We start from the raw sequence: 25,178 nt of genomic DNA, 5'->3' as shown, positions 1-25,178 counted from the left end.
TTTAATAATCTGCAATTTTTGCATCCTCTGCAATGCAGAAACTATTAGTCACAGAGGAAAAAAATGAAATGGACGTTTTTGTAGGAAATCTAATGCAGCCCAATTTTGTATTGGGAAACATTTCTGCTAAAGCTGTAGTTTTTGAGTTATTCCCCCACACAAATGCTCATAACTTTCAGTATGTTGTTCATGGCACTCACTCCTACCACTGAACAAAAATTTGTAAGTACACCAATTTTTTCCCCCAGTCCAACTGTTTAGGTCTTCGTTGACTGGGCTAGCAAAGCAATGAACACTGAAGATGTTGCCAAATGAATGTATTACTATTTCGCCACTTGGCAGAACAAAACAGTTTTTAAAAATATGAACACACTTTTCTACTGAAGACTGCTGTAAAGCTTTTTTAAAAAGAAAAATGTACATGAATTTTACATGTTACCTTGTGCAATCCACATTTTATCACGTTTACTTAAAATTTAAATGGGTGATATGTTTCAGAGCCAGACATGACCATTTTTATTGTATAAGAAATAATGAATGAATGACCAGCATAAATTAATGTAAAAAATATTTAATATCACATTTGTTATATAAAAGGCTGATATAGAGAACATATTGCAATTGTGGCCTTCCACCAAACTAAAGCCTCAAAAATATAACCTAAGGATAAATCAAACAGCATCACCACCATAAAGTAATTAAAATTTATATATCTGATGTGTGCAACATTGGCAAAAAAAGGGAGGAAAAAGCCATTTCAGTGATTGCATAAACATACAATTGTGTGTATTATTCACACAAGTGTGTGTACATGCAATGATAGGAGTGAAGGAAAGGGGAGGGATGTAGGGGGAGGGGGATAGAGGGGGAGGGGGATAGAGTAGGAGGGGGAGGGGGAGGAGAGAGAGATTCATTAAATAGACAGTTACTGAAAATGTTGGGAAATGTTTACATTATTTCATTTGTTTAGCTTCTCTGTGTACTGCAAGACTACCAGTCAATATGTACGACCCAACAGCCTCAGACAATTGTTAAAAATGAAGATCTACACCCTTTACTATCAATACATTGCCTCTTCCTGAAAACTACAAATATAGTCATTACAAAAGGTACCTGTAAGCTTTTCACACTAACAATGTTTGGTAACTGATACATTAATAAGCTAATATTAATCAAAGAAATACACCTTGAGTGTATACACCAAAAACTCTTCTAACCATGTGTAACTTTCTAATGGCTATGAGAAAATTATATAAGAACCTTGAAACCTTTGTGTTTCATATGAACAACATTTAACTTGGAATTACAGCAATACAGAAACTTAAAGTGGTACAATCAACATGCATCTATGAAACAGTAAAAGTTTCATGAAAGGGAGTAAACATACCAATGAATTCACCATTTCCCACTACTATGAAGCCTTAACTAATTAATCAATGGAATAAATGAAGTTAATTATAATGACTGTGTACCAATGAGTTAAATAAACTGTGTAGACTATCAACATTGCTGTCTACAGACCGAATATGAATCACAAATACTAAGGTCATTAATGTTTTACTTGTACAAAAACCATTAAGAGAGTTTCATTGTTGATCAGTACAATATTCACAATATCATGAATCACTGCTCACTACAGAAAAGAAATTTACTTTTTCAAAGAATAATCATGTTCCATGCTAATTAAAATAAGGTAAGCCATATTAACAGTACTTACAGGTATTTCACAATAACTTACAATTTTAACAACTTCATTTTTTTTAAAGTAAAGCATAACATAACATCTGTGAAGGATCTGATAAACATTCCAATATTCACCATGCTTGGAGTTTTCAAAGCTTGGCATCACTGACAAAATGCACAGGCCCTACTTATCTATTAAGAAAAACTGTGAAAACAGCAACAGCAATACATCACTGAAATTGCTCACTAAAACTGGCAACATTACTTACAATTACTTTTATACAGCATGAACTCTAGAAATTAAAGTTGCTTTCAGGCAAACTTCTATTTACAGCATAACCCAGAGAAACTCCTTTCCTCATGTCTTTACTCTTTACTACAATATGAATCACATTTTACATGGAGCTGCTACAAATGCAGCTGTGATCTTTATGAGAATAATGACAAACATTCACCATAGTATTACTGAAATGCTATGGCACTATTACAGAGATAAAGATTAAAAAGCATAAAATAACAATACTGCAGTCTTGCTCTTGGATGTACTGAATTTCAAAAAAGTCAGTAATGCCAGCAAAAGATTCTCTATGTTACACAAAGCTAAGCTAGAAAACATTTTTCAGTTAATAGGCAGGAACATTGTTATGTCTTTGGTACACACTACAAAATCTGTCACTAAGGAGACACAGACACGTACGTACACACACATGCGCGCGCGCACACACACACACACACGGGACATTGGCAGAAAACAGATCACATCAATGACAATTACTATAGACATAATGATGACAATTATTAGTAATATTATTATTTAGTAAGGCAATTGTTTGGTTAAACTATTTTTAAAACATTTATCTGTGCAGTACATAAAACACTAATGTGTTTCTTTGTTCCACTACTATAAAAAAATATTAATTTTCTGCTTTTAATTACATCAATGATATAATGCAATTTTTATCTAACACATACCATTTACATATAGAAGTGGTATATTTCCCATAACCTGTTATCTACATATTACTTTCTGCACTTTAAGGCAGCTAGAATCCACATAAAGCAAACTCTCTGCAAAGGAGGTATGATAAAAATTATAAGCCATAAAGGAATTACATTCCTATAAAACACCATTTATTTTACATTACTTGTAAACTATATTTTTTGCTCTATTTCTTCCTCAGTCCATTAGTGATTGCTAAAACACATGTAAAACCTTAATACATATGTAGAAATCATGATGCAGTACATATTTAAAATGCAAAACTCATACAGTGAAAACTATCCTAAAGGAAAGTATGTCACCCTTCAACAAACTGTGAAACACAGTTATTTTCCAAAAATATTTTAAATCTTCCTGGAACAAATATCACTGTTACAAACTACAACACTCACTGCCAGTGACGGTGTGGCATTTCATACATGCACTTCTTAAACAGGGTACCATATTTCATGCACTGGTGTCTCTCAGGATTTCAGAATTTTAATTTGCTTGTACTAGTGTTCTCAAAAATCCTGAAAGACTTATTTACAAGTCATTTTAATGGAACCTGTTCAGGGACTACCTAAAGTGCACACATTTTCATAACCACACATTATATAAATTCACTGACAGTTTAACAGACTTTTTACCTACAGAATTTTTTTGACAGTCACACTGAAGAGCAAAATGTTCAGTAAAACTATGTGGAGCATATCAGAAATTTTCTTAATAACATGCAAAGCTCAAAATCACACACACACACACACACACACACACACACACACACACATACTAATGACACCATATCCTGGCACTGTTACCATCCTAACAGAGCTCCTCACATCTTCAATTATTAAGTTATATGAAAAACCTAGATTAAATCTTTCAATATTTCAACACTATTCCACAGGCAAATATTTTAGTTACATTTCCAGGGCAGGAGATTAGTATAGTGCAAATTTAACACACCTTCAAACTAGAGACTAGATATTTTGAGCATGGCATCAAAACATAAATACTACATTGTCATTTCCTATGAAACAAACAAGATAACACCCAGTTATAATCTGAATCTCCTTAGAAGCGGAATATTTGGGCAAAAATATCTAAATAACGCTTAATTTACTATCTAAACCAGCTTAATATAGGATACAAGCACCTGTCAGCTCTTGGTGTGTGAATGATATACTAGAAGAAACCAAGCGAACAGTTTTACTGTGCATGGAGATAACAAAAATTCAAAATAGTTGAATGATGAGGAAAGAACCTCTCTGTTCCAAAAATGAATAATTGATTAAAAACATTTTCAATTGTCCTTCTACTGAAAGCAGGTTCTTTGGAAAACACAGGAGATAAAGGAGATAATTGACTATGTTAGGCGCTCCTCACATAACCAGGAAAAAAGATTAAACCTTTATAAACAACACTGACAGCAATATGTCAGTATTTACAAATATATAATATTTATATATATATATCTCTAATAATAGTAAAATATTTTTTTTTCTAGATGTACTACGGCAGTAATACTTGTGGCACACACACAGAACAGTGACTAATATATACATATATATAATATATATAGCGAGCATTTCTTACAAATAAATACATGCTGATATTTGAACAGGCACATTGATCTGAGATTATAAATGGAAGTCTGACTCTTTCCTAAATCTACCACAAATCTCTCTTAAGGCTCCTACAAAAGCTTGGTCACCATCATTCTTCAATTGTATATTAATTCGAAGACCACTGGTCATTGAAGATAAAATGTAAATATATAACAAACATCACATTTTTAAAATTGAGGAATTGTACCTTATTCTATTATATACAAACATCACACTTCCACACCAAAAAGTGAAGTGATAAAAAATTATGGACTGTTTCTCCATAAATATATACAACATTTCATTATATATAATCTGGACAAAAAAAGTGAACCACAATTTTAAAACGTGGTTACCTGCAGGCAGGAATGCTAGAACCGCAAAGAGAAAGAAAAATCTTGTTAAAGTTGTTGTCAAATAAATGAACTCTCCTTTCAATTTCATTCACAACTGAATTATTCCAAGAAAGACAAATGTACTATGAAATGTGTAACTTTCCATTATTTAACAAATAAAAAAGGGAACAGAAAACAGTAGAACAAAGGCATATGTCATTTCATTTAACCATACTAAAAACGAACTGATTTTACACAAAATATAATGCTGTGAACGTACTTCACAATTGTTAAAAACAAGTAACAGGTCCAACATTTTGCTTTCTCAATTAATTGTATGACAGGAATATTGTTGTCCTGTCCTTCATTTTCTATTAACATTTCTAATCTGCCTGGCAATTTCAGCCTCACAATCACATTTTTTAACAATATTTATACAAATCTGGTTCTCTTGACTGAGAATACACTGAGTTACACACTAACTTTGTACATGACCTGTCGTTTGTCTTCACTATCGAATTTGTGGTTCATACTGTGAATATACCTGTAAAGAAAAGAAAACCACATTTCAATATTTTGACAATGTGAAAGACAGTATTGCATACTACCTTAATAATAAAACAGCACTTAAAATGAAGTAATAACTACTTGCAGTTCCTTCTCAACCTGGGGTCTGAGTGATTTGCCCTTCCAGAAAAACTCCTGGCCTATCGCTCTCTCTTAAGTGAGGAAGGAACTAGTAGTTCCAAATGCTAGCTTTGTGTCATCTCTTTTAACTTTCTATGTGTCTATCAGCAGCACTAAGCATTTCACTACCTGTGTGTAAGTAATCACCAAAAATCCTGTCCCATCATTAATTAGTTATATTTGATTTCACAGAGTTTTAAATATCAGCTAAAAAATATAAATTTTTGCCATCAATTCTTTGCTTGGTTGTACGCCTGTGTCTACAGTCCTGGTACACAAACAAATCTTCGTGCTAAAACACTACTGCCCACTATTTGAAGAGGCAAAATAAAATGGTACAGCTCATTCATAAGCTACAGTATCATGGTATAATTTAATTTCTCAAGGTATCCAGCGATTCTAAAAAACCCTTGAGTTTTTCAGGCCAATTTTTTATTTTTCTGCAGTCCGATTCTTTGAGGATTTCCTTTACTGACACAATCTCTACTAGATTTTAAAACTCATGGACAATGACATCATCATCATGACTACCAAAGCAATTTAAGGTAGTGAAATGTGCAATACTATGTCTGTCTCTTCTCATGGTCGGCATTAATTGCCACTTCTGGGACTAACACGCCCTTCATAAAGAAATAACTCATGCGTGATTTATCCAGAATTTTGGATACTATATGCTTCATAAATGGAAGGCATTCATTCCAAAACACCAAGATATCTTTCTCTGATTTGTCACACTGACCCACAAGTGGTTTGGTTCTTACCTGATGTTCATTTTCTGAGGTTGCAACTGATTTGTCATTCAGATCAGTTTTGAAGCTAGCCTGTTTCTACAAACTTCTGGTCTGACAAAATTTTCTCATTAATTCTGACTATAGACTGGAGGGAACTGTAGAGGAAAGAAGGGAGTGTCTGACTGAAATTTAGTCACAAACAACTCCACCTGAGCACCCAGTGTCAAAAAAGGCAAGATGAGCTGTCAGCATCTTGTCCCATCAAACTATTTAGTAGATATGGCTCTGAGGAACTCCAGGAAAGACCATACGTTTTGGTTTTACCTACTTCTGTTCCTTCTTTGTTCATTCTACTTCCTTTACACATTTTCAAACAGACTGACACAATTTTATTTTCCACCCAACAACAACGTAAAACTTATGTGGGTAAACAGAAGTGTGCTTGTAATATTGTCCACATCAGTTTAGTAGGGGGGAACATTGTTAAGTAGATTACATTATGCTGTTGGAAAATGAACGAGATTCCAACCAATGCTTGTACAACCTGTCCTAAAGTCGCCTTGCACTGCAGATAAGTCACATGTCCCAAAGTCAAAAAGTACGAGACCCTCTACATTACCCTCGACTGAGCTTGCTTGTCAGCTCTTAAGAATGCCTTATTAACATTAGGGCCGAACAACTTGTTTTTTCAGATTTACCTTACAATGGGATGCACCTGCCTCAAATCCTTCAACTAAATCTTTTGTAGCACTTTTTCTTAAAAACACTGACATGAGGTACCTGCTTGAGACCTGGCCCAATGCACTATTCCAAAAATGTACAAACAGATCAGACTGAATAACTATAACATCCCACACAGCAACAATCCCCTGTGAAAAATTGCTCTAGTCCAAGCACTATGCCATAATTTACTTTTGACTTTTGAAGTTGCATATTGGAGGCAATGTTACTGTGTGGGGGACACATCTGAAAAGAGATTAAGTAACTACTAATGCCCCGAGGAGATTGATCTCTGCGTTTTCACAGCATCTCTCTGCAGTTAATCTGGCATCGTTGGTCATTGTCCAAAAGTTCCAGCAGAAGGTACTTATTGCCAGTGTCTCGAAGTAACACCTGCTTTCTGGGACATACCGCAATTGCACGGTGCACCCCCTGCCTGTGCTGCAGCAGACTAAAATACTTGGAGGCTAGTTAGAATTTTCTTCATTGAAACTGGTAATTTTATTTTCAATTGCACTTTCCAAATCTAAAGCACCATCAGGATTGCCCTTTCCATTGTTGGAGATGACCATCACCAGAGTGCATTTAGAGATGGCAGGTGGCACCGCAGCAGCTACGTCTGATGCAGTAGCACTGGAGTCATGGCTATTTGTGGCATTTAGGTGTTGTCACCTTCCTCGCAGCCTTGAGCCCAGCGGTTCTTACTCTTGTACGACTGGAGAAGGCCTGCTTGCCTACATTACTTAGTGAGAAGTTAGTTTTACGGAGCATGAAAATTCTGGATCCTCAGTCCAGTGAGGGTTGAACACATACTTCCAATTCACCGAGTAAGCCCTAAGGTAACATTTACACTAGGCAGTATCGTACCTAAACAATATAGTGAGATGTGGCCAAGAGTTCACAAATAAAATCTTCCTTCAATGGATGTAATTGATAGTGGTTTATGTTGAATAAGAGCCACAGCAGCATGGGAAACATTAGCCAGTAAGGATAGAAATGATGCAAAGAGTCAAGTTGACCCCATGAACGAGGCACCTACTCCCCAGTCCCCACTAACTTCCTGCCACCTGCGTTGCACTGCAGGCTTTAGTTCAGTGTTAACTAAACTAATAACCACACACCAAAGCCAAATTACTGCTTTTCAGTGTTCTAATTACACTATTTTATGCATACCACTACGTATCTATAATGAATCTTATTTGTACACAATACAATGAGATCAATAGTTGCTGGCATACTCAATATTAATTTTTTAGTATACATCCAAAAATGTTCTGTATTATTAAAAATCTGTCATGCCCTATGTTCCTGGTTCAAAATAAATGGATATGAATAGGCTACAAACTCTCCTAAAAGCACACACACCTTTGTAGTAACACCGTGTTAGCAGACAAGGCAGTACTTTTGAACAGATCCAAATGTAAACCACATCAAATATTCCATCACATCTACTTTCTAGTCACACTGTGTAACAAAGACATAATCATGAGACAACAACAGGCCAGCATAGCATGGCCAGGCTACAGTGACAGGCATGCTAGCCATTCCATATCAACAATCAACAAGAACTAATCTCTGCACAGCTCGTCTGGAATCTGCCATGCCGGGATGGCTGGTTGGCCATTGCATCGGACTGAGCGAGGGGAGGAATTGGGGATGATAAAACTCTGCTGAAGGGGAGTCACATGCCACTGAGCTGTGCATGAATGGTAAGTGCAGTACCGCATTGTGCTAGGCAGAAGGCAAACAAATGCCTCTGCCCAAAATCAAATGAGGCACCACACCTTTTCCTGGTTTTTTAGGCAAAATTCAAAAATTCCTTGAGTTTCCCTTCAGTTTTCCTGAACAAAAAGATTCCTTGACTTTTCCCTGTTTTCCAGGATGATGGACGTTCTTTTTCTGCATTTGAAGAGGAACAACACTGTAACAATCTATGCTGTATTGGTGGAAGTATATAGCAACAATGCACCATCATATGACAGTGGCTAGGTAGAACAGATTCTTCTTGAGTGGTCAAAAAAAGTCTAAATGATGATGAACGAAGGGACAGATCATCTCCCTGTGAGGAACCAGAAATCGTAAGAGAAACGGAGGCCTGGTGCTCGAAGACCAGCATATCACAAAAGAGGAAAAAGTGAAACTGAGTTATGGGTCAGTTTTCAACGTGTTCTGCAACATTTTTAACATCGAAAGGTCACTGCCTGCTGCTTTCCATGGCTGCTTGCACCCATTGAAAAGGCCTGACAAACTCAGGCTGCAGCAAAAATGCTGCAGCTATGTCAGGCTAACTGAGATGACATCTTTAACCATGTTGTCACCATAGAAGAGTGCTGGGTGGCAAAAGAAGTAGATGAAACATGTGGATTCACCAACACCGAAAAAATTGAGGACCTAGTCGTCATAGGGTAAGGTGCTGCCGAGTGTATTTTGAGACTGCCATGGTATGAAGCTAACAGATTATGCTCTGACTGGATAAACAGTCACAGGACCATACTACCAAAATGTCATGACGGGTTATGAGAGTCTGTCAAGACGCAGCATCGAAGGAAGCTGTCTGAGTGGGTGTGTGCACTCCACAAAAATTCTGCAAAAGACACTGTCTCACATTCTGCATCTCTGGGGCTATCAAATCCTGTCTCACATGCTGTAGCCTTCTGACATGGCATTCAGAAACTTCTCTCTCTTTCCTCAGATGAAGAAACCACTACATGGCAGGCATTTTCAGAATAACAATGAGGTGATTGTAGAGGTGGAACCTATCAAGAACAGCAAAAATACAGACTTCTACAGTCGAAGTCTCCATCAAGTCGTCCATCGTTAGGGCAAATGTCCCACACTGAATATGAATATGTAAAAACAACGTACACTATCACTAAGTTCTGTGGTCACAGCTAAATTTTTTCGAGATGATGATTAAAACTTTTATTTCTGCCCCTCATACACCAATCTACAGATAGCACAAGGGGAAAATTTAATGTATAAATTACAGCTTTTTGTAACTTTCTGCAAGTTGATTCAGGACATTTCCTAACTCTGTAAGAAGTCACTGCCAGTATATGTGACAACTTTTCCAAATCAGCTAGCTAACCATAAATTTCACTTTATCACAGGTGAAATAATTAATGCTATTAATTAAGACAGTCACTAATTCATAGGTCATCATATGAAAGAAAAACCTCACACCTTAGACTCAATAGTACTAGTGAGAGAAGGTCATATAGATGAATGTCAAATATGCTTTGTCAACTGTCCATAGCTTTCATTTCCCATGATCATTAAAATAAGCAAATAAAAGCTAACCCTAGCAATACCAATACATTTTCCATAACCTGTACTACAAACAGAGGAGGTAATTTATGCACAAAACAAATAAATAAATAATTTCTTTACTTGTTGTTAAGCTTTGTTAACAACATTATTTTTAAATAGGCACTTATGTGTAAGTAGGTCCCAGAACCTAAAAATATCTTTTAGCACAATCTTAAAAATACCAACACATTTTCCGGTAAGTGTATACTGAGGTGCATTACTTTGTGACAGTTGCAAAAAATTTCAAAAGTGCAAATTTTGTTAATTGAAGATCATAACCCAAAAACTTGATAAGTGACCACTAAACGGATGGACAACTGTAGGTATACTATTTACATTTAATTAATGACACTGGATGTCACATAAGTAATACGAATTGTTAAAGTTAAAAACACTAAACATAGCTAAGTTCTACACCCTTTTATTCAAAACTGGCCAAGTGCCAAAGGTAATTTCAGTCTCAGTACCAGTACAATATTTGAAAGAAACTCAAAATACAAATCATGCCACATTAGTATGACAAGTTCTAATTAAATGGTCTGTATTTTTCATCAACATATGGTATAACTGATAACAAGTACTATTTTTTTCTTTGCCAAGTACTCTGTGCTCTTCAACTCCATTGAATATTACATTTCTTTTTAAGAATATCAACATGTTTCCAAGTGTCCAATTTACGTAAGGTGTATTTCACTTCTACGACTCCAGGATCCTTACTGAGAAGCCTACCATTGTTTCTTTGAGATCTTCAACTGTTTTGTTGTTACCAAGGAATCAGCAGCAGACTGAATACTGATGAAATATTAGTTAAGTCAACGACTTCAAATTTGTTAGCCTTACATTATCATGTAGGTCTTCATGTACAGATGCTTTGCACTGTCTCTTCCTCTTCTCAATCAACGCAAAGTCAATGAGGCACAAGACAGACAAAAAGGAAGCTCAACATTCGGTTCCTATTCTGTGCTGTGTAATAATCACTCCATAATATTAACTGTGTTTTTAAGTCACTACTGATTAGTACATTAAGGAGACAGAACACTATCTTATCTGCTTCCCAGTCTGCGGTAAGTTCATGGTTGGTTTATTTGGGGGAGGGGACCATGCAACGTGGTCATCGGTCCTATCGGATTAGGGAAAGATGGGGAAGGCAGTCGGCTGTCCCCTTTCAAAGGAACCATCCCAGCATTTGCCTGAAGCGATTTAGGGAAATCATGGAAAACCTAAACCAGGATGGCTGGACGCGAGTTTGAACCGTCATCTTCCCGTATGCGAGTCCAGTGTGCTAATCACTGCACCACCTCACTCCGTGGTAAGTTCATGCCACATGCACATACAAACTTTATTAAAATCAAACATATCAGAATGTACCTGTGTTGGAGCAAATAAATTACGCTCTACGACAACGCACACTACACTACTTCTGCTACGAGGGATCTGAGATTTTAGGGATACACCACTAAGGAGCATCACTGCATTTTCCGATTTCCTGTGATGCTTTTCACATTTAGTGTTTTTCTATTTTTGATCCCGAATTAGATTTTCAACATTTTATTTCACACAGAAGTGATCACAGGCTTGGAACGTGTTGGAACATAAAAATCTGAATGAAAGATTTTGTATGCTGTAACACTACTACTCAACTTCCTCTGCACATTTAACTGATATCTAGTACCTTTCCTTCTTCTTTTCTCCTCATTTCAATATTATTTGCTTGCAAAGCATCCAGGTCATTACCATCCATTTTTCAAATTTGCTATTGGTACTTTGCATACTTTCGGGTAAACAGGTGAGCAGCATACCAACACTTCAATCTTGGGATAAGTGTATAAACTGAAGCGACTACCGTGGCACATAGCCATGTCTTGTTACATAGATGGACTGTAATGCAAAATTAATTTATTTAAAAAATGGCACATAGCAGGTTTTTTGGTTACGCTCTCAAATAGCCCTTGACTTTTAAAAGCACGCTACCCCCCCCCCCCCCCCCCCCCCGTCTCCTGGTATTGTGATACTTTAATTTATCAATTATTAATAATACAACATTGTGAAAAAAAATGGTATGACATCATGTGAATACAGAGGTATGGCAAAACAGTGACTTCCTGACTCACAAGTTCCTCTTGGATGAGGACTGAGCAATGTGCAGGGATGGTGGTATGTAGCAACAGCCAATTCTTCGCACACGAAAGTTCTAAAATGCACTTACCTACCTACATGACAGACTAACCTTTCTGCTGTGAATTGACTACCAACTTAAACAAGTAAAACTGAGGAGGGGGGGGGGGGGGCAGGAGGAGGAGCAGGTGGGGCGCACTAAGTACAAGCACATTATGACAAACCCTTACACTTAACAACACAATCATAATTTGACTACTTATCGTTACATGTGCAATGTCTACAGCTGACTGCTGAATTCACAACTAATTATTCCTAATGTAAGAAGGAAGTTTTGAGCAAAGCATTATTCCTCACTTATTTACTAAGGTGTGAAAAGAATGGAGAATCACACTAAAAGAAATGTTCAGAGTTTTACCTCCAGTCAATGGTGTATTTATTAATTTGAGCATTATGCAGTTGAACAAAAATTGGTAGGTAATTATAGTTGGAGTCACAAATGATGGTGGTCGAGTTTAGGCTCGTTTTTCGCACTTACATCACGCAGTCTCCCACAGCCAGTACGCATTCTGATCACTCTGGTGTGAATGTCTTACTCAACACAGGCATTATACGTGGTTGTGACGAGTTAGTTAGTGAATTTTTATTCCATTTGTAGCAAGTTGCCATGACTGATGGCAGTGGTAACTGACAAAGTCCTAAAAACAGCGAGACACATAATTTGAAGAATACTTGCTTTCATCAGTAACAAACCATGTGTATGCGTGTATTGGTACTGTCGCTTGGAACCAGTGACAATGCAATCCCATCCGTTTCTCGAACTGCGTGACCAGCCATCTTTTGTAGATCGGATTATAGCTGCATCATATTAAAAGGAACCATTGTGACATTCGACCCGCGTGGTTAAGGAAACACTGGAAAACAAGCATCTTGGCAGCCAGAAAGTAAATTGAAGTCTGCTCCTCCAGTGATTTAACTGCCGAACCACCTTATTTGCCAGCCTGTCAATAAGCTAATAAGCAATATTTAAAATAGTGAAAGAACAGAGAACTATATATAAGAAACTGACTCACAGGCATTCAGCAGAGTCCCAGTATGGAAATTTCTAATTTAGGAAGCAATTTGGTGTCGACAGGGTGGTCACCAGAGACTGGAGAGAAAAAAAAAAAAAGAGAGACCTTATCTATGTGAGATACTATTACCGTATACATACAACAAATACTAAAATTTTACCAATAGAGAAATTCAAATCTAACTCCCTCTATTCAACTGCTTAATGTAAAAGAAAATTCATGCACAGATATTCGCACACGCACACACACACACACACACACACACACTTTTCTCATCCCGACCCACTTCATAACTTGACAGTTTTAATTAATTTCAAAGCTGCTTGGACAAAATTATTAAAAAGCTCCAAATTTTGTTGACCTGTCATCCTCTGTTGTATGTAAAATGATGTTGATAACTTTCACTTTATGTCAGACTACACACAATGAAACAGAACCAACTTTATCACACCATACGCATTTTGCTTTTATTTCCTGAAAGGCATCACCAGTGGCCTGAAACATATATTCATTTATGTGTCTACTAACTTGTTTCACACACCAAACACTGTTCATTCAGATTATCACATCCCAGCAAGTGAAAAAGTGCAAGAACTGTTTCTAACCTGAAAGTACAGCAGTACAGCATCTAGCACATGAAACAAATTAGCACAGACATAAATATCATACCTGCCAACTTTTGACAAGGGCTATCAGTGAAACTCACAGAAAAAAACAAAAAATTTCAACATACCCCAGCTTGACGAAAATAATAATACTTCTGGCCTACAAAATACAATAATTCATGCTTCAAATGGGATTCTTCATGAATCACATCTACTTACAACATAGGCCAATGATTTGTAGATGAACATAGGAATCAAGAAGAAGTCCATGTTAAATACCAGTCGGCATGGAGAATATTCGTTAGGAGCATATGTAACAGGACTTTCTTGATAAATTAAGAGATTTTCAATAATTGAAAAAGGCTTTACACAATAAAACTTGTTTGAAAGAAATATAAACAAATTACATGCTAGTTCAACTTTAAAGTCATAGCTACGGCCTTTTTAGCTTCCTGTAAAAAGTCTTGAGAAAATGTTTTGTCATAACAGGGACCACATCTCCTGGTCTTTGAAACAGAAACAGACTTCAGAGATTCATTGGACATTAATGATCTGAACTCACAAGGCCAAAAATGCATTCACATTCTGCATTGCTATGGGACATGCTGAGAATAGAGAGCATTACTCTACAGATTCCGTTATACTTAAGAAGTCTATCAGCTACACATATTCTTGATATTTGTGCCCAACTGGAATCACTTTTAACACCTTGATTTGCAGCCAAAGTGCCATCTACCTGAAGAGCTATGAACTGACTCTGAAGCTCATTCATTACCTCATCTGTGGTTTCTTTCTCTTCCTTGCATAACACGATAGGAAACTGAAGAAAAAACAAATGAAAGAAAACTGTGCATCTTCAGTTTTGTCTAACCTAAAAACTTGAGCATGCTTTAACACTTCATTTCCAAGTGGAAGTTTGTTGATGATGTAGCCATAGGCAGTACAAAAGTAGTTTCTTGAGGATGAAAAGAAAATGGATTTGCCCATATCCTGGAGATCAGTTACTGTGTCGAAGTCTGAATGACAATAACTAACTCATCATCACTTCTTTGATTTTGAATCAAGTTGTACTCAACTTCAAGCAATGAGAAACTTTTGACTATTCTGAGCTTAACAAACTTGGCAAACAACTGCATCAGCAAATCCATTAGAAGTTCTAATAAAAAGTGAACTTGTGTCGAAAAAGTCACATGAAGGAAAATGAAAAAGACCTTGTTTGTTTCAAATTCTATCGAGAGGATGGACATGTAAGGGTGTGCAGACAACCTCATGAATGCATTGACCCTGCATGTCAGCAGGGGACTGTTCAAGCTGGTGCAGGCTCTGTAATGGTATGTGGCATGTGCAGTTGGGAGCGATGTGGGAGCCCTGTTACGTCAAGATTTTTTGTCACATGCTGTAGCAGAAAAATTTCTCTTTAGGGAGGGTTTGTCACACATTTGGAAGAATGTGCTATTATTTTTGGGGCATGTGTAGTAGCAGAATCAAGAATTCTCTTCTTCTGACACTCTTTGGATCCACTTTCTTCAACTCTAGGTATTCTGAAAAATGTCAAGCTTGCCAAAATGTTCAGTGTGCATAATATTACTTCCCCTTTGAACAAAGAAAGAAAGAAGAAGATCCCACTGGTCCAAGTGGTCTATCCAAACATCTGCCTAAAGATAACCACTTACACTGAAGCACCAAACAAACTGGCATAGGCATGCTTATTCAAATACAGAGATCTGTAAACAGGCAGAACATGATTCCGAGGTCGGCAATGCCTATATAAGACAACAAGTGTCTGGTGCAGTTATTAGATCAGTTACTGCTGGTACAATGGCAGATTATCAAGATTTAAGCAAGTTTGAATGTGGTGTTACAGTCAGCACACGAGCAATGAGACACAGCATCTCCGAGGTAGTGATGAAGTGGGAATGGTCGTGTGGGAATTTTCCCACACGACCATTTCAAGAGTGTACCATGAATATAAGGAATCCTGTAAAAACATCAAATCTCAGACATCACTGCGGCCGGAAAAAGATTCTGCACGAATGGGACAAATGACGATTGAAGAGAATCGTTCAACATGACAAAAGTGCAACACTCTGACAAACTGCTGCAGATTTCGATGCTGGGCCATCAACAAGTGTCACTGTGTGAACCATTCAACAAAACATCATCGATAAGGGCTTTTGGAGCCAAAGGCCCACTCGTATACCCTTGATGACTGCACAACACAAAGCTTTTAGGCTCGCCTAAGCTTGTCAACACTGACATTAAACTGTTGGTGACTGGAAACATGTTGCCTGTTCGGACAAGTCTTGTTTCAAATTCTATCGAGAGGATGGACATGTAAGGTTGTGGAGACAACCTCATGAATCCATGGATCCTGCATGTCAGCAGGGGACTGTTCAAGTTGGTGGAGGCTCTGTAATGGTTTTGAGGCATGTGCAGTTGAGAGTGATGTGGGAGCCCTGTTATGTCAAGATACGACTCTGACAGGTGACACACATGTAAGCATCCTGTCTGATCACCTGCATCCAGTCATGTCCATTATGCATCCCAACGGACTTTGGCAATTCCAGCAGGGCAATTCGACACCACTACAGAGTGGCTCCAGGAACACTTGTCTGAGCTTAAACACTTCCGCTGGCCATCAAAATCCCCAGGCATGAAAATTATTGAGCATATCCAGGATGCCTTGCAACGTGCTGCTCCGAAGATATCTCCAACCCTTTGTACTCTTACAGATTTATGGACAGCCCTGCAGGATTCATGGTGTCAATTCCCTCCAGCAGTGCTTCAGACATTATTTGAGTCCATGCCATGTCATGCTGCAACACTTCTGGATGCTCGCAGGCGCCCTACATGATATTAGATATGTGTACCAGTTTCTTTGGCTCTTCAGTGTAGTACATACATGCTTCAGAATTTTCTTTGCCTCTTTATTGTGCAAATTCTGAAATCCATGAAGGATTTCTTTTCTTCTGATGCTCTTCTCTAAGAAATAAAATATATCAACAAAGATCTCATCCACTTTAAGTGGCAATCTTCCAGCACCTGTTTCAGCTGGTAGATTAATCAGGTGGAAAATGCAACTTAGGATGGTAATACCTTGTTGAACTTTCTTCATAACTGCTAAAACCCCATTTTTATCTCCTATCAAAAAAGGAGCATTGTCGGAGCAGAAAGCTATCCAGTTTTCAATTTATTTGATACGAGAATTCAGCTGTGATAACATTATGTTACCTTTGTTTCGCCCTGTTGAGTCCCCGTCTAATGCTGGTATGGATAGCACAGTGCTCACTCCTTTTTCCTGCAGAATATCATAGAATGCAACAACAACAGGATACAACTTGGCATTCATATCATTGCTTCATCTGTTGGAAAAAAAAGGTCCATTTTTGAAAGCCCTTAACAACTTCAGATGATGCATTTTTCCAATTTTATTTACAATGTATGTCATTTCATGCGAGCACAGCTATATTTCTTTGCAACTTCTGATGGGGAGAACATCATCTTAACTAAAGCACCAGTATGATCAGCCACACATAAGGGCACATTGTGTTCCACCAAAAAGGAAGTAAACAGATACTCGGCTCTAATTATGTCACTGTCAAAGTTTCCACACTTGGCAAGAAAGGTGTTGATTTCCTTGTTATCTTCTTTTGATTTAACATAACTTATGCGTTTTACCACACTTCACATGATACTTAAATCGATTCTTGCACCATTTGCAATATTAATATCATACCCACATATATCATGCAAAAGGCAAATTTTTGTTCCTTTCTTTATTTTAGTATGTACACAAAATCAACAGAATATGATTCTTTAAATGTCTGGAAGTACTGTTTCTTGTTGCATTTATTCACGACTCCTACAACAGTAAAATAGCATATGAAAATGTCCGAGAACAAATATCTCGATATGTATTGAAACATCAAAAGGAATCTGGATCAGTGAACGTCACATAAAAGTATAACATAAACACTCAAAGCAGTCAAACACTTCATTGAAACATGTCAAAGCAGCCCCATTAAATTAACACGACGCCAGACTCGTGCACATATGCACACGCTAAAACACACACACACACACACACACACACACACACACACACACACACACACACACACACACACACACAGAACAAATGTAATTAGTCTATATGTGATCAAAGAATATGGGTTAAATCACAACAAGCGAATGGAGTGGAACAAAGAATTTGCAGAGCAGAGCCTGTTGACATGTAAGATTCAAATGGAAGAACTGTTATCCCGTCTTTAAATTCAATTCCAATGACGATGACCTAAACATCATTTGGTTAAAAGTCACAATCATATCACAGAATAAGTTATCATCTATCTTAGACTTGCATTCAACCCACGCAAACAATCAACTGTATGGAAGTGGAGTGGTTATCGAATGCTAACGTTTCAAATTTTTGTCTCTGAAGTCGTAAAATGACACTACCCATCTGTAAAATGCTGCAATTTCTGTAAATTTTAATAGATAAACTGTGAAGTCGGTAGGTTTTAAATACATACATTTTTCAGGTCACTGAGAACGCCTTTCGGAAAACGGCAGAACACATATGGCACGGTAAAACTAGTTTTACTCAATTGCACACAGCTAGTACTAACATGACAATTATCAAAATAATATATCAAATGTTTCCAAAATTCAATGAGAATGACTGGAAGAGGGATGGGTTCCCAAAAAATGTACTATTCTATGCCTTTGCACTAGTTCAAATTTGCTATTGTAGAAAAATCCACATCTATAGCTGGAACAGTTAATCACTTTTCATAAAGCTGCTTATTCAATGTAATGGAATTCCCAATATGGCACAAAAAAGTAACATTTAATACAACATTAAAACTGTTACCTTCACTCAGTAAACCATAGGCTTGGTTGGTACTGATGTGTTTTTGATGGGCTGAGAGGTGCAAATCCATAGGAAGCAGCTACTTGCGGGTGTGCCGGGAACACTGCTGTTGGCTGCATATGTGCTGGCAATGGGTGTGAAGGATGAGTGGCCAAAACAGGTCTTGCACTGGCATGATGAGCAGGCGGGGGCAGCGCCCTGCTGTAAGAATAAGACGAAAAGTCACATCCTAAAACTTTCCTTCATTACTTTTGAGAACTATACTATACACCCAGATCTAAATTAATTACTATTTTCAAACAATGGAAAATCTTACCCCCACCCAGTCGCCACTCCCATCATGCACTGGTGCTGCCACTCACAGTGTAGTTTCAGCTCTCTGATGCCGCAGACATGTGTGCAAGTTGCGCTTGCGTGAGTGTGTGTGTGTGTGTGTGTGTGTGTGTGTGTGTCTCCTGCTGACAAAGGCCTTAATGGCTGAAGGCTATAGCTCTGTGAATCTTTTTATTGTGCCTATCGCGACTCAGCACCTCCACTATATGGTGAGTAGCAACTTTCCTTCTCTCGATTGTTAATTACTATTTTTCTCTTCTAAAGTAATTAGAGGAACCTTATTTTAAATAGCAATGTTCTCTTACAGCTTCATCATTACATTGAGGAATCCTTAACAACTCCCATGGAGCTCTAATCATCTAATATGGTACTATTTAACTGGTCGTTTAAAATAATATGTAAGAAGTGAAGATGGAACTTTTTTTCCTTTTAAGCAATAAAGTTACAAATATTTACAAGACAATAAAGAGATATGCTGGAAAACCTAAGAACATTTCAATACTCATGAAGGCAAGAAAAATAGGCTATATTCCAGAGGTATGATTCTGCAAAATATGAACCTTTTTGTTGTTGTTGTTGTTGTTGTTGTCCTTGTCATCGTGTTCTTTAGTCTTAAAGAGTTGTCTGACATCTGTCCCTACACCTGTTATTGAAACCTACTTTCATATGAACCTGCTAACTGTCCTCCTACACAACCTCCCTCCCCCCCCCAACCCCGATTTCTCAATATTGCCAAACTGACGGTCACTCGATGCTTCAGGGTGTGTCATAATAATCGATTCCTTATTTTACTCAAGTTGTACCACACATTTGCTTTATCCCGAATTTGGTTCAGTACCTCTCATTAGTATTTCAATCTACCTGTTTTATCTTCAGCATTTTTCTGTAGCACCCTATGTCAAAATCTCCTATTCTCTTCTTGTCTGAACTGTTAACCAGCCACATTCCACTTGCATGCAAGGCTACACTCCAGCAAATAGCATCAGAAAACAGTTCCTAACATTATTTACATTCACTTTTCTTGCCATTGCCAGTCTACATTTTATGTCATCCTCACTTCTGCCATCAACTACTTTGCTGAAAAAAATAGTTGTTTACTTCTTTCAGCATCTCATTTTCTAGCCTAATTCTATCTCATCACCTTATTTAAGTTGACTACATTACATCAGTTGTTTTACATTTCTTGATGTTCACCTTATCTTCCAAGACCTTTGTCATGACTGAAGTAATTAAAATTTCACCAACAAACCTCAAAGGTTTTACTTTTAACCTTCAAATTTAATACCCTTTTTAGATTTGTCCTTGGTTCCCTTCACCACTTGTTCAATGCACAGGTTGGATAACATAAGGGATGAGGTACAACTGTTCTCCCTTCTTAACCACTGCTCCCCTTCCATATGTTGTGACTGTTACAATAGTTGCTGTACAAGTTACAGATAACTTTTTGTTGCCTGCATATTATGCCTCCTACCCTCAGCCTTTCAAAAACTTATTTCAAAATTTCTCTGGAATCAAAACTCATCTCCCCCAAGGCTGGCTTCTAGCAGTCTTTCCATTCTTCTGTAGTCTGCAGCTCGTGATTTAGTGGTTTGAGTTGCTGCTGCCCTAGATCACACGGTCCCGGGTTCATTTCCCGGTCGGGTCAGCGATTTTCTCTGACCAGGGACTGAGTGTTTGTGTTATATTCATCATTTCATCATCATTCAGGAAAATGGCAAGACTGGAAAGTGAAAAGATTGGGAATTTGTATGGATGCTGATAACCACACTGTTGAGCACCCCATAAACCACCACCACCACCACCACCACCACCACCACCACCACCCTGTAAATACAGAGCATGTTATTTTAATCATGTGCTGTTTTGTAATAAAAATAAAGCTTTTCTTAGATTTTTCTTAGCAATTTTATGTTTTCATGATGACCTGTACAGGGTGATTCAAAAAGAATACCACAACTTTAGGAATTTAAAACTCTGCAACGACAAAAGGCAGAGCTAAGCACTATCTGTCAGCGAATTAAGGGAGCTATAAAGTTTCATTTAGTTGTACATTTGTTCGCTTGAGGCGCTGCTGACTAGGCGTCAGCGTCAGTTGATGCTAAGATGGCGACCGCTCAACAGAAAGCTTTTTGTGTTATTGAGTACGGCAGAAGTGAATCGACGACAGTTGTTCAGCGTGCATTTCGAACGAAGTATGGTGTTAAGCCTCCTGATAGGTGGTGTATTAAACGTTGGTATAAACAGTTTACGTCAACTACCCGAGGCGATGGATCGGCCGCCAGGCAGCCCGTGACAGAGCACTTCATCACTGGCCTCCAAGAAGCCCTGATCTTACTCCCTGCGATTTTTTCTTATGGGGGTATGTTAAGGATATGGTGTTTCGGCCACCTCTCCCAGCCACCATTGATGATTTGAAACGAGAAATAACAGCAGCTATGCAAACTGTTACGCCTGATATGCTACAGAGAGTGACTTAATAACACTTGAACACAAGAGCCAAGCTAAGATGCCATTACATTAAATGATAGAACCACTTAAAAAAACTACAACAGAAACACTGATCTTTAAAAAATAAATGTTCACGTGCTCAGACGTGTTAATAATAAAAAAAAAACTAGAAAAAGCTGCACAAGGAATTCAGCAGCTGCTATGCAGTTTAAGATTTAGCCAGTTGCCACTCCCTAATATTTAAGAAAACAAGTTCATATACAAACAGGTTACATACAGTGTATATATCTACCAGCTTAACCCGCCTTGATGGAAAGGAAGATAAATACTAAACTTTGGAAGGCGATCTGTGAACAAATCCAGTAGTGGCCAGGTTCTTAAACACTGCCAGTTTGGATAACCCGAGAAGAATTCATCGGTGGAATACGCCGAGAAAGACTGCAATCGCATATAGGCTAGGACACATTCTGACTTGTCAGTCAGCAGCCAGAGACCATAGTGAGATGGGCATTTATTGGGTCTGTTGCGCATAATGGATATTAAATTATGCGTGGACATAAGTACTGTTTCAAGTTGCAAAAATGTACTGAAGAAACTCGTAAAAAGTTGAAATTGGTGCATGGCCCCCAATGCTGCAACTCTGAAGAGTGTTTACAAGTGTTACAAGCTATTTACGTGTGGAAGGGAATCTATAGAAGACCAGCAACACTCAGGATGTCCATTAACTTCAGAAACAGAAGAAAACATGAAAATAATGGCAAAAATTGTTTTTTCAACAGGTGAACAACTATCTGAGAGCTTCCTGAAGAGCTTAGCATCTCCTTCAGCTCCAAGCAAAGTATTTTAAGACACCAGAATGAAATTTTCACTCCGCAGCAGAGTGCGAGCTGATATGAAACCTCCTGGCTGATTAAAACTGCGCAATGGACCAAGATCCGAACTCAGGACCATAACCTTTCGCAGGCAAGTGTTCTAGTTTGGAGGGTCGGAGATGAGGTACTGGCAGAAGTAAAGCTGTGAGTAGGGGTTGTAAGATGTGCTTTGGTAGCTCATTTGGTAGAATACTTGCCTGTGAAAGTTTGAGCCTTTGTCTGGCACACAGTTTTAATCCGCCAAGAAGTTTTATTTTAGCTGATAATTTGCAAATGAAATAAAAGAGTGCAAAATTTGTGCCCTGACTTTTGAGTGATGAACAGAAGGAAAATCATGTATAAGCTTGCACAGAATTGAAGAATTGTCTTCATTCAGATCCAGATTTTGTGTCAAAAATTTTAACTGGAAAGGAAACTAGAATCTGTGTGTATGACCATGAGACAAAAATTCAGAGTTACCAATGGAAAACCAGTGAATCTCCACACTTTAAAAAGGCATGTCAGTCAAAATTGAATATCAAAGTAAAGCTCATTATTTTATTTGATACTGAGGGCACAGTGCAATCAGAGTTTGTTCCAACGGAATACTGCGAAACAATGTATGAGGAAAGAGAGAAGAAAAATTGGTCAATGGCTTCCTTCTTCATCACAACACATTGTGTCCCGTCTCGCTTTTGATTTGACAGGTTTTGGCTGGAAAAAGTGTTTCCCATCTGTCCACATCTGTCTTACTCACCATGTGACTTCTGCTCTCCTCAAAAAGTAAAACCATGGTCTAAGGAAAACATTTTGACTCAATTCCTCATATTGGGAGGGCAACAACAGGGACATTGAATGCCCTTCCAAAAGACGCCTTCCATAAATGCTTCCAGTAATGGATTCAATGTTGGGATAGGTCCACTGCTAGCCAAGGACATTAGCTTGAAGAAGATTAAATCAAATTCCATGTAAGCTTATTACTTTGTTTTAGTAAAATAATTGACCAATTTTTTTTAATCACATCTCATTTTATTTCCCAGCTCATCAATTCCATGTTACACATGTCTCTGATCAGAAAATGAGAGATAGGATCATTTGGCACTTGCAGGGAAAAAACGTGTTCTGAAGTTGATGACTGACATTTTATTTTGGCCTTACCAACATCAGGCTACATGCCCATTCTCAGTACTTGCATAATTTATTATTGTGCCCTCATAGAAATTCTGTATTTTTTTTTAAATTTCTCCTTAATTTTTAAGTGGTTTTTATATGGTAATGTAAATCATACTGTCTCTTCTGCAACACAATGAGGATTTCTTTCTGATATTGGAAATCTGTTGTCCACAAGTGCACTTATAATTAGATACCATTTATAGTAACTGAATTACTACAAAAAAATGAAAGCTTTGAAGTAACTAGCAACTGATCATCTACCAACACAACTAATAAAAAAGAGATAGAATACTTCTAATGTCACTACCAATTACTGTAATAATATTATGAAACAGCAGAGAATAGAACATTGTACACCACTCACCCTGTGGTGAAGGGCGCCACCTGGTGGCCAGCAGGTAAATATGCAGCAGCTGCTGCCGGTTGGGCAGCTGTCACATATACTGCGGGGCGGCGGTACAGTTCGGGCTGATGGTAGAGCGGCTGACCAGCAGCCGCCGCCAATGGTGAAAGCCTGTGGGACACTGATGCTGCAGGCTGAGGAGACAGGTGTCGGTATCCCTGCTGCGGATGCGGGGCAGTAGCGGCAGTTGTAGCCCAACCCTTCAATTGCTGTTCACTATTTGAAGCCCCACTTCCACCTCCACCACGACTAGACAATGATGCCGTCGAATGAGCAGCTGGAGGCTGGACGAACTCCTTATGTACAGCAGCTGTTGGCAGATCCCAACAGTTGTAATAGCACTGATTGAATGTACAACACAACTGTAACAAAATTTTACTGCAATCTTAGCTGAAACATATGTATTGAATGTGCTGGCCCAAATGAGGTTTTGTATATGCTTTACGAGACAGTGTATATTAACTCCACGCTGTCCCATTTCAAGAGGAAATAAAACTGTATACCTCCAAATGATTCAATCTCTTTCATTTTTTGGTAACTGCATGCTATATACAGCTGGGGGTGGGTGTGGACGGTGTAATTTTTTGCACTGTACCTCAGATACTAGTTCTTGTAACTGACTCAAAAGAGAGTTTTGTGAGAAAAATATTGTCCGTTTTCAAAGAATCTCTCTAATCTCCTAAACTTACATAAGGGCTGTTCCAACCCATTACAATCCCTGCAATGTGCCTCTGGATTCCGTTATTCCCTTATGACAAGAATTCCATAGGCCGGAGGAGTATTGCGGAAGAGGTTGCCTCATCATCCTGTACACAGTTTCCTTAATGATGCAAAAAAATTAAGTTTTGCACTCGCTATCCTCATTAGTAATCACACAAGTTCACAGTGCACACGGGCGTGCCCACACACACACACACACACACACACACACACACACACACACACAAGCATTGTCTTACATTTATCTAAATTAAGAACTGCCATTCAGTGCATCATGTGGAAAAACTACGCAACAATACTTTCCTTTAGACAAATGCAGCACTGACCAAAGAGTGTGCTGTTGACCCCATCTGGTAAACTGTAAATACACAGAGTGGTTATAAATAAGGTTTCACTACTTGAGCCAGTGTGGACAGAAAACTATTCATCGTGTAGGTACCCAACTTTAAAGCAATGACATTCAGACTGTATACTGCAGGACTTAAGTTGTTAGTGGCATTAGTGGCATGACTGGCCATTCTACGCAGGTG

The 25,178-nt window shown here is 38.0% G+C and overlaps 1 protein-coding gene across 5 annotated transcripts in view; it reads right to left on the bottom strand.

Moving 5' to 3' along the window:
- Window positions 1-555: 555 nt before the first annotated feature.
- Window positions 556-25,178, bottom strand: part of LOC124805317 (homeodomain-interacting protein kinase 2) — a 207,195-nt gene continuing 182,572 nt past the window's right edge. For 3 of the 5 annotated variants that reach the window (XM_047265835.1, XM_047265838.1, XM_047265836.1), the window contains 3 exons: window positions 23,890-24,238; window positions 18,721-18,921; window positions 556-5,151 (listed from right to left, as the gene is read on the bottom strand). In XM_047265835.1, coding sequence (XP_047121791.1) covers window positions 18,723-18,921; window positions 23,890-24,238 — 548 coding nt within the window. In that variant the 3' untranslated portion in view covers window positions 556-5,151; window positions 18,721-18,722. Of the gene's footprint in view, window positions 5,152-13,242; window positions 13,320-18,720; window positions 18,922-23,889; window positions 24,239-25,178 lie in introns of all 5 variants that reach the window. The other 2 variants (XR_007017438.1, XM_047265837.1) reach the window with 2 other exon arrangements.

Source organism: Schistocerca piceifrons, chromosome 7, assembly GCF_021461385.2.
Source record: "Schistocerca piceifrons isolate TAMUIC-IGC-003096 chromosome 7, iqSchPice1.1, whole genome shotgun sequence".
In the NCBI taxonomy this organism is placed as follows: Eukaryota; Metazoa; Arthropoda; class Insecta; order Orthoptera; family Acrididae; genus Schistocerca; species Schistocerca piceifrons.
The sequence above is the reverse complement of the archived record's forward strand: the minus strand, read 5'-3'. Positions and strand labels throughout refer to the sequence as shown.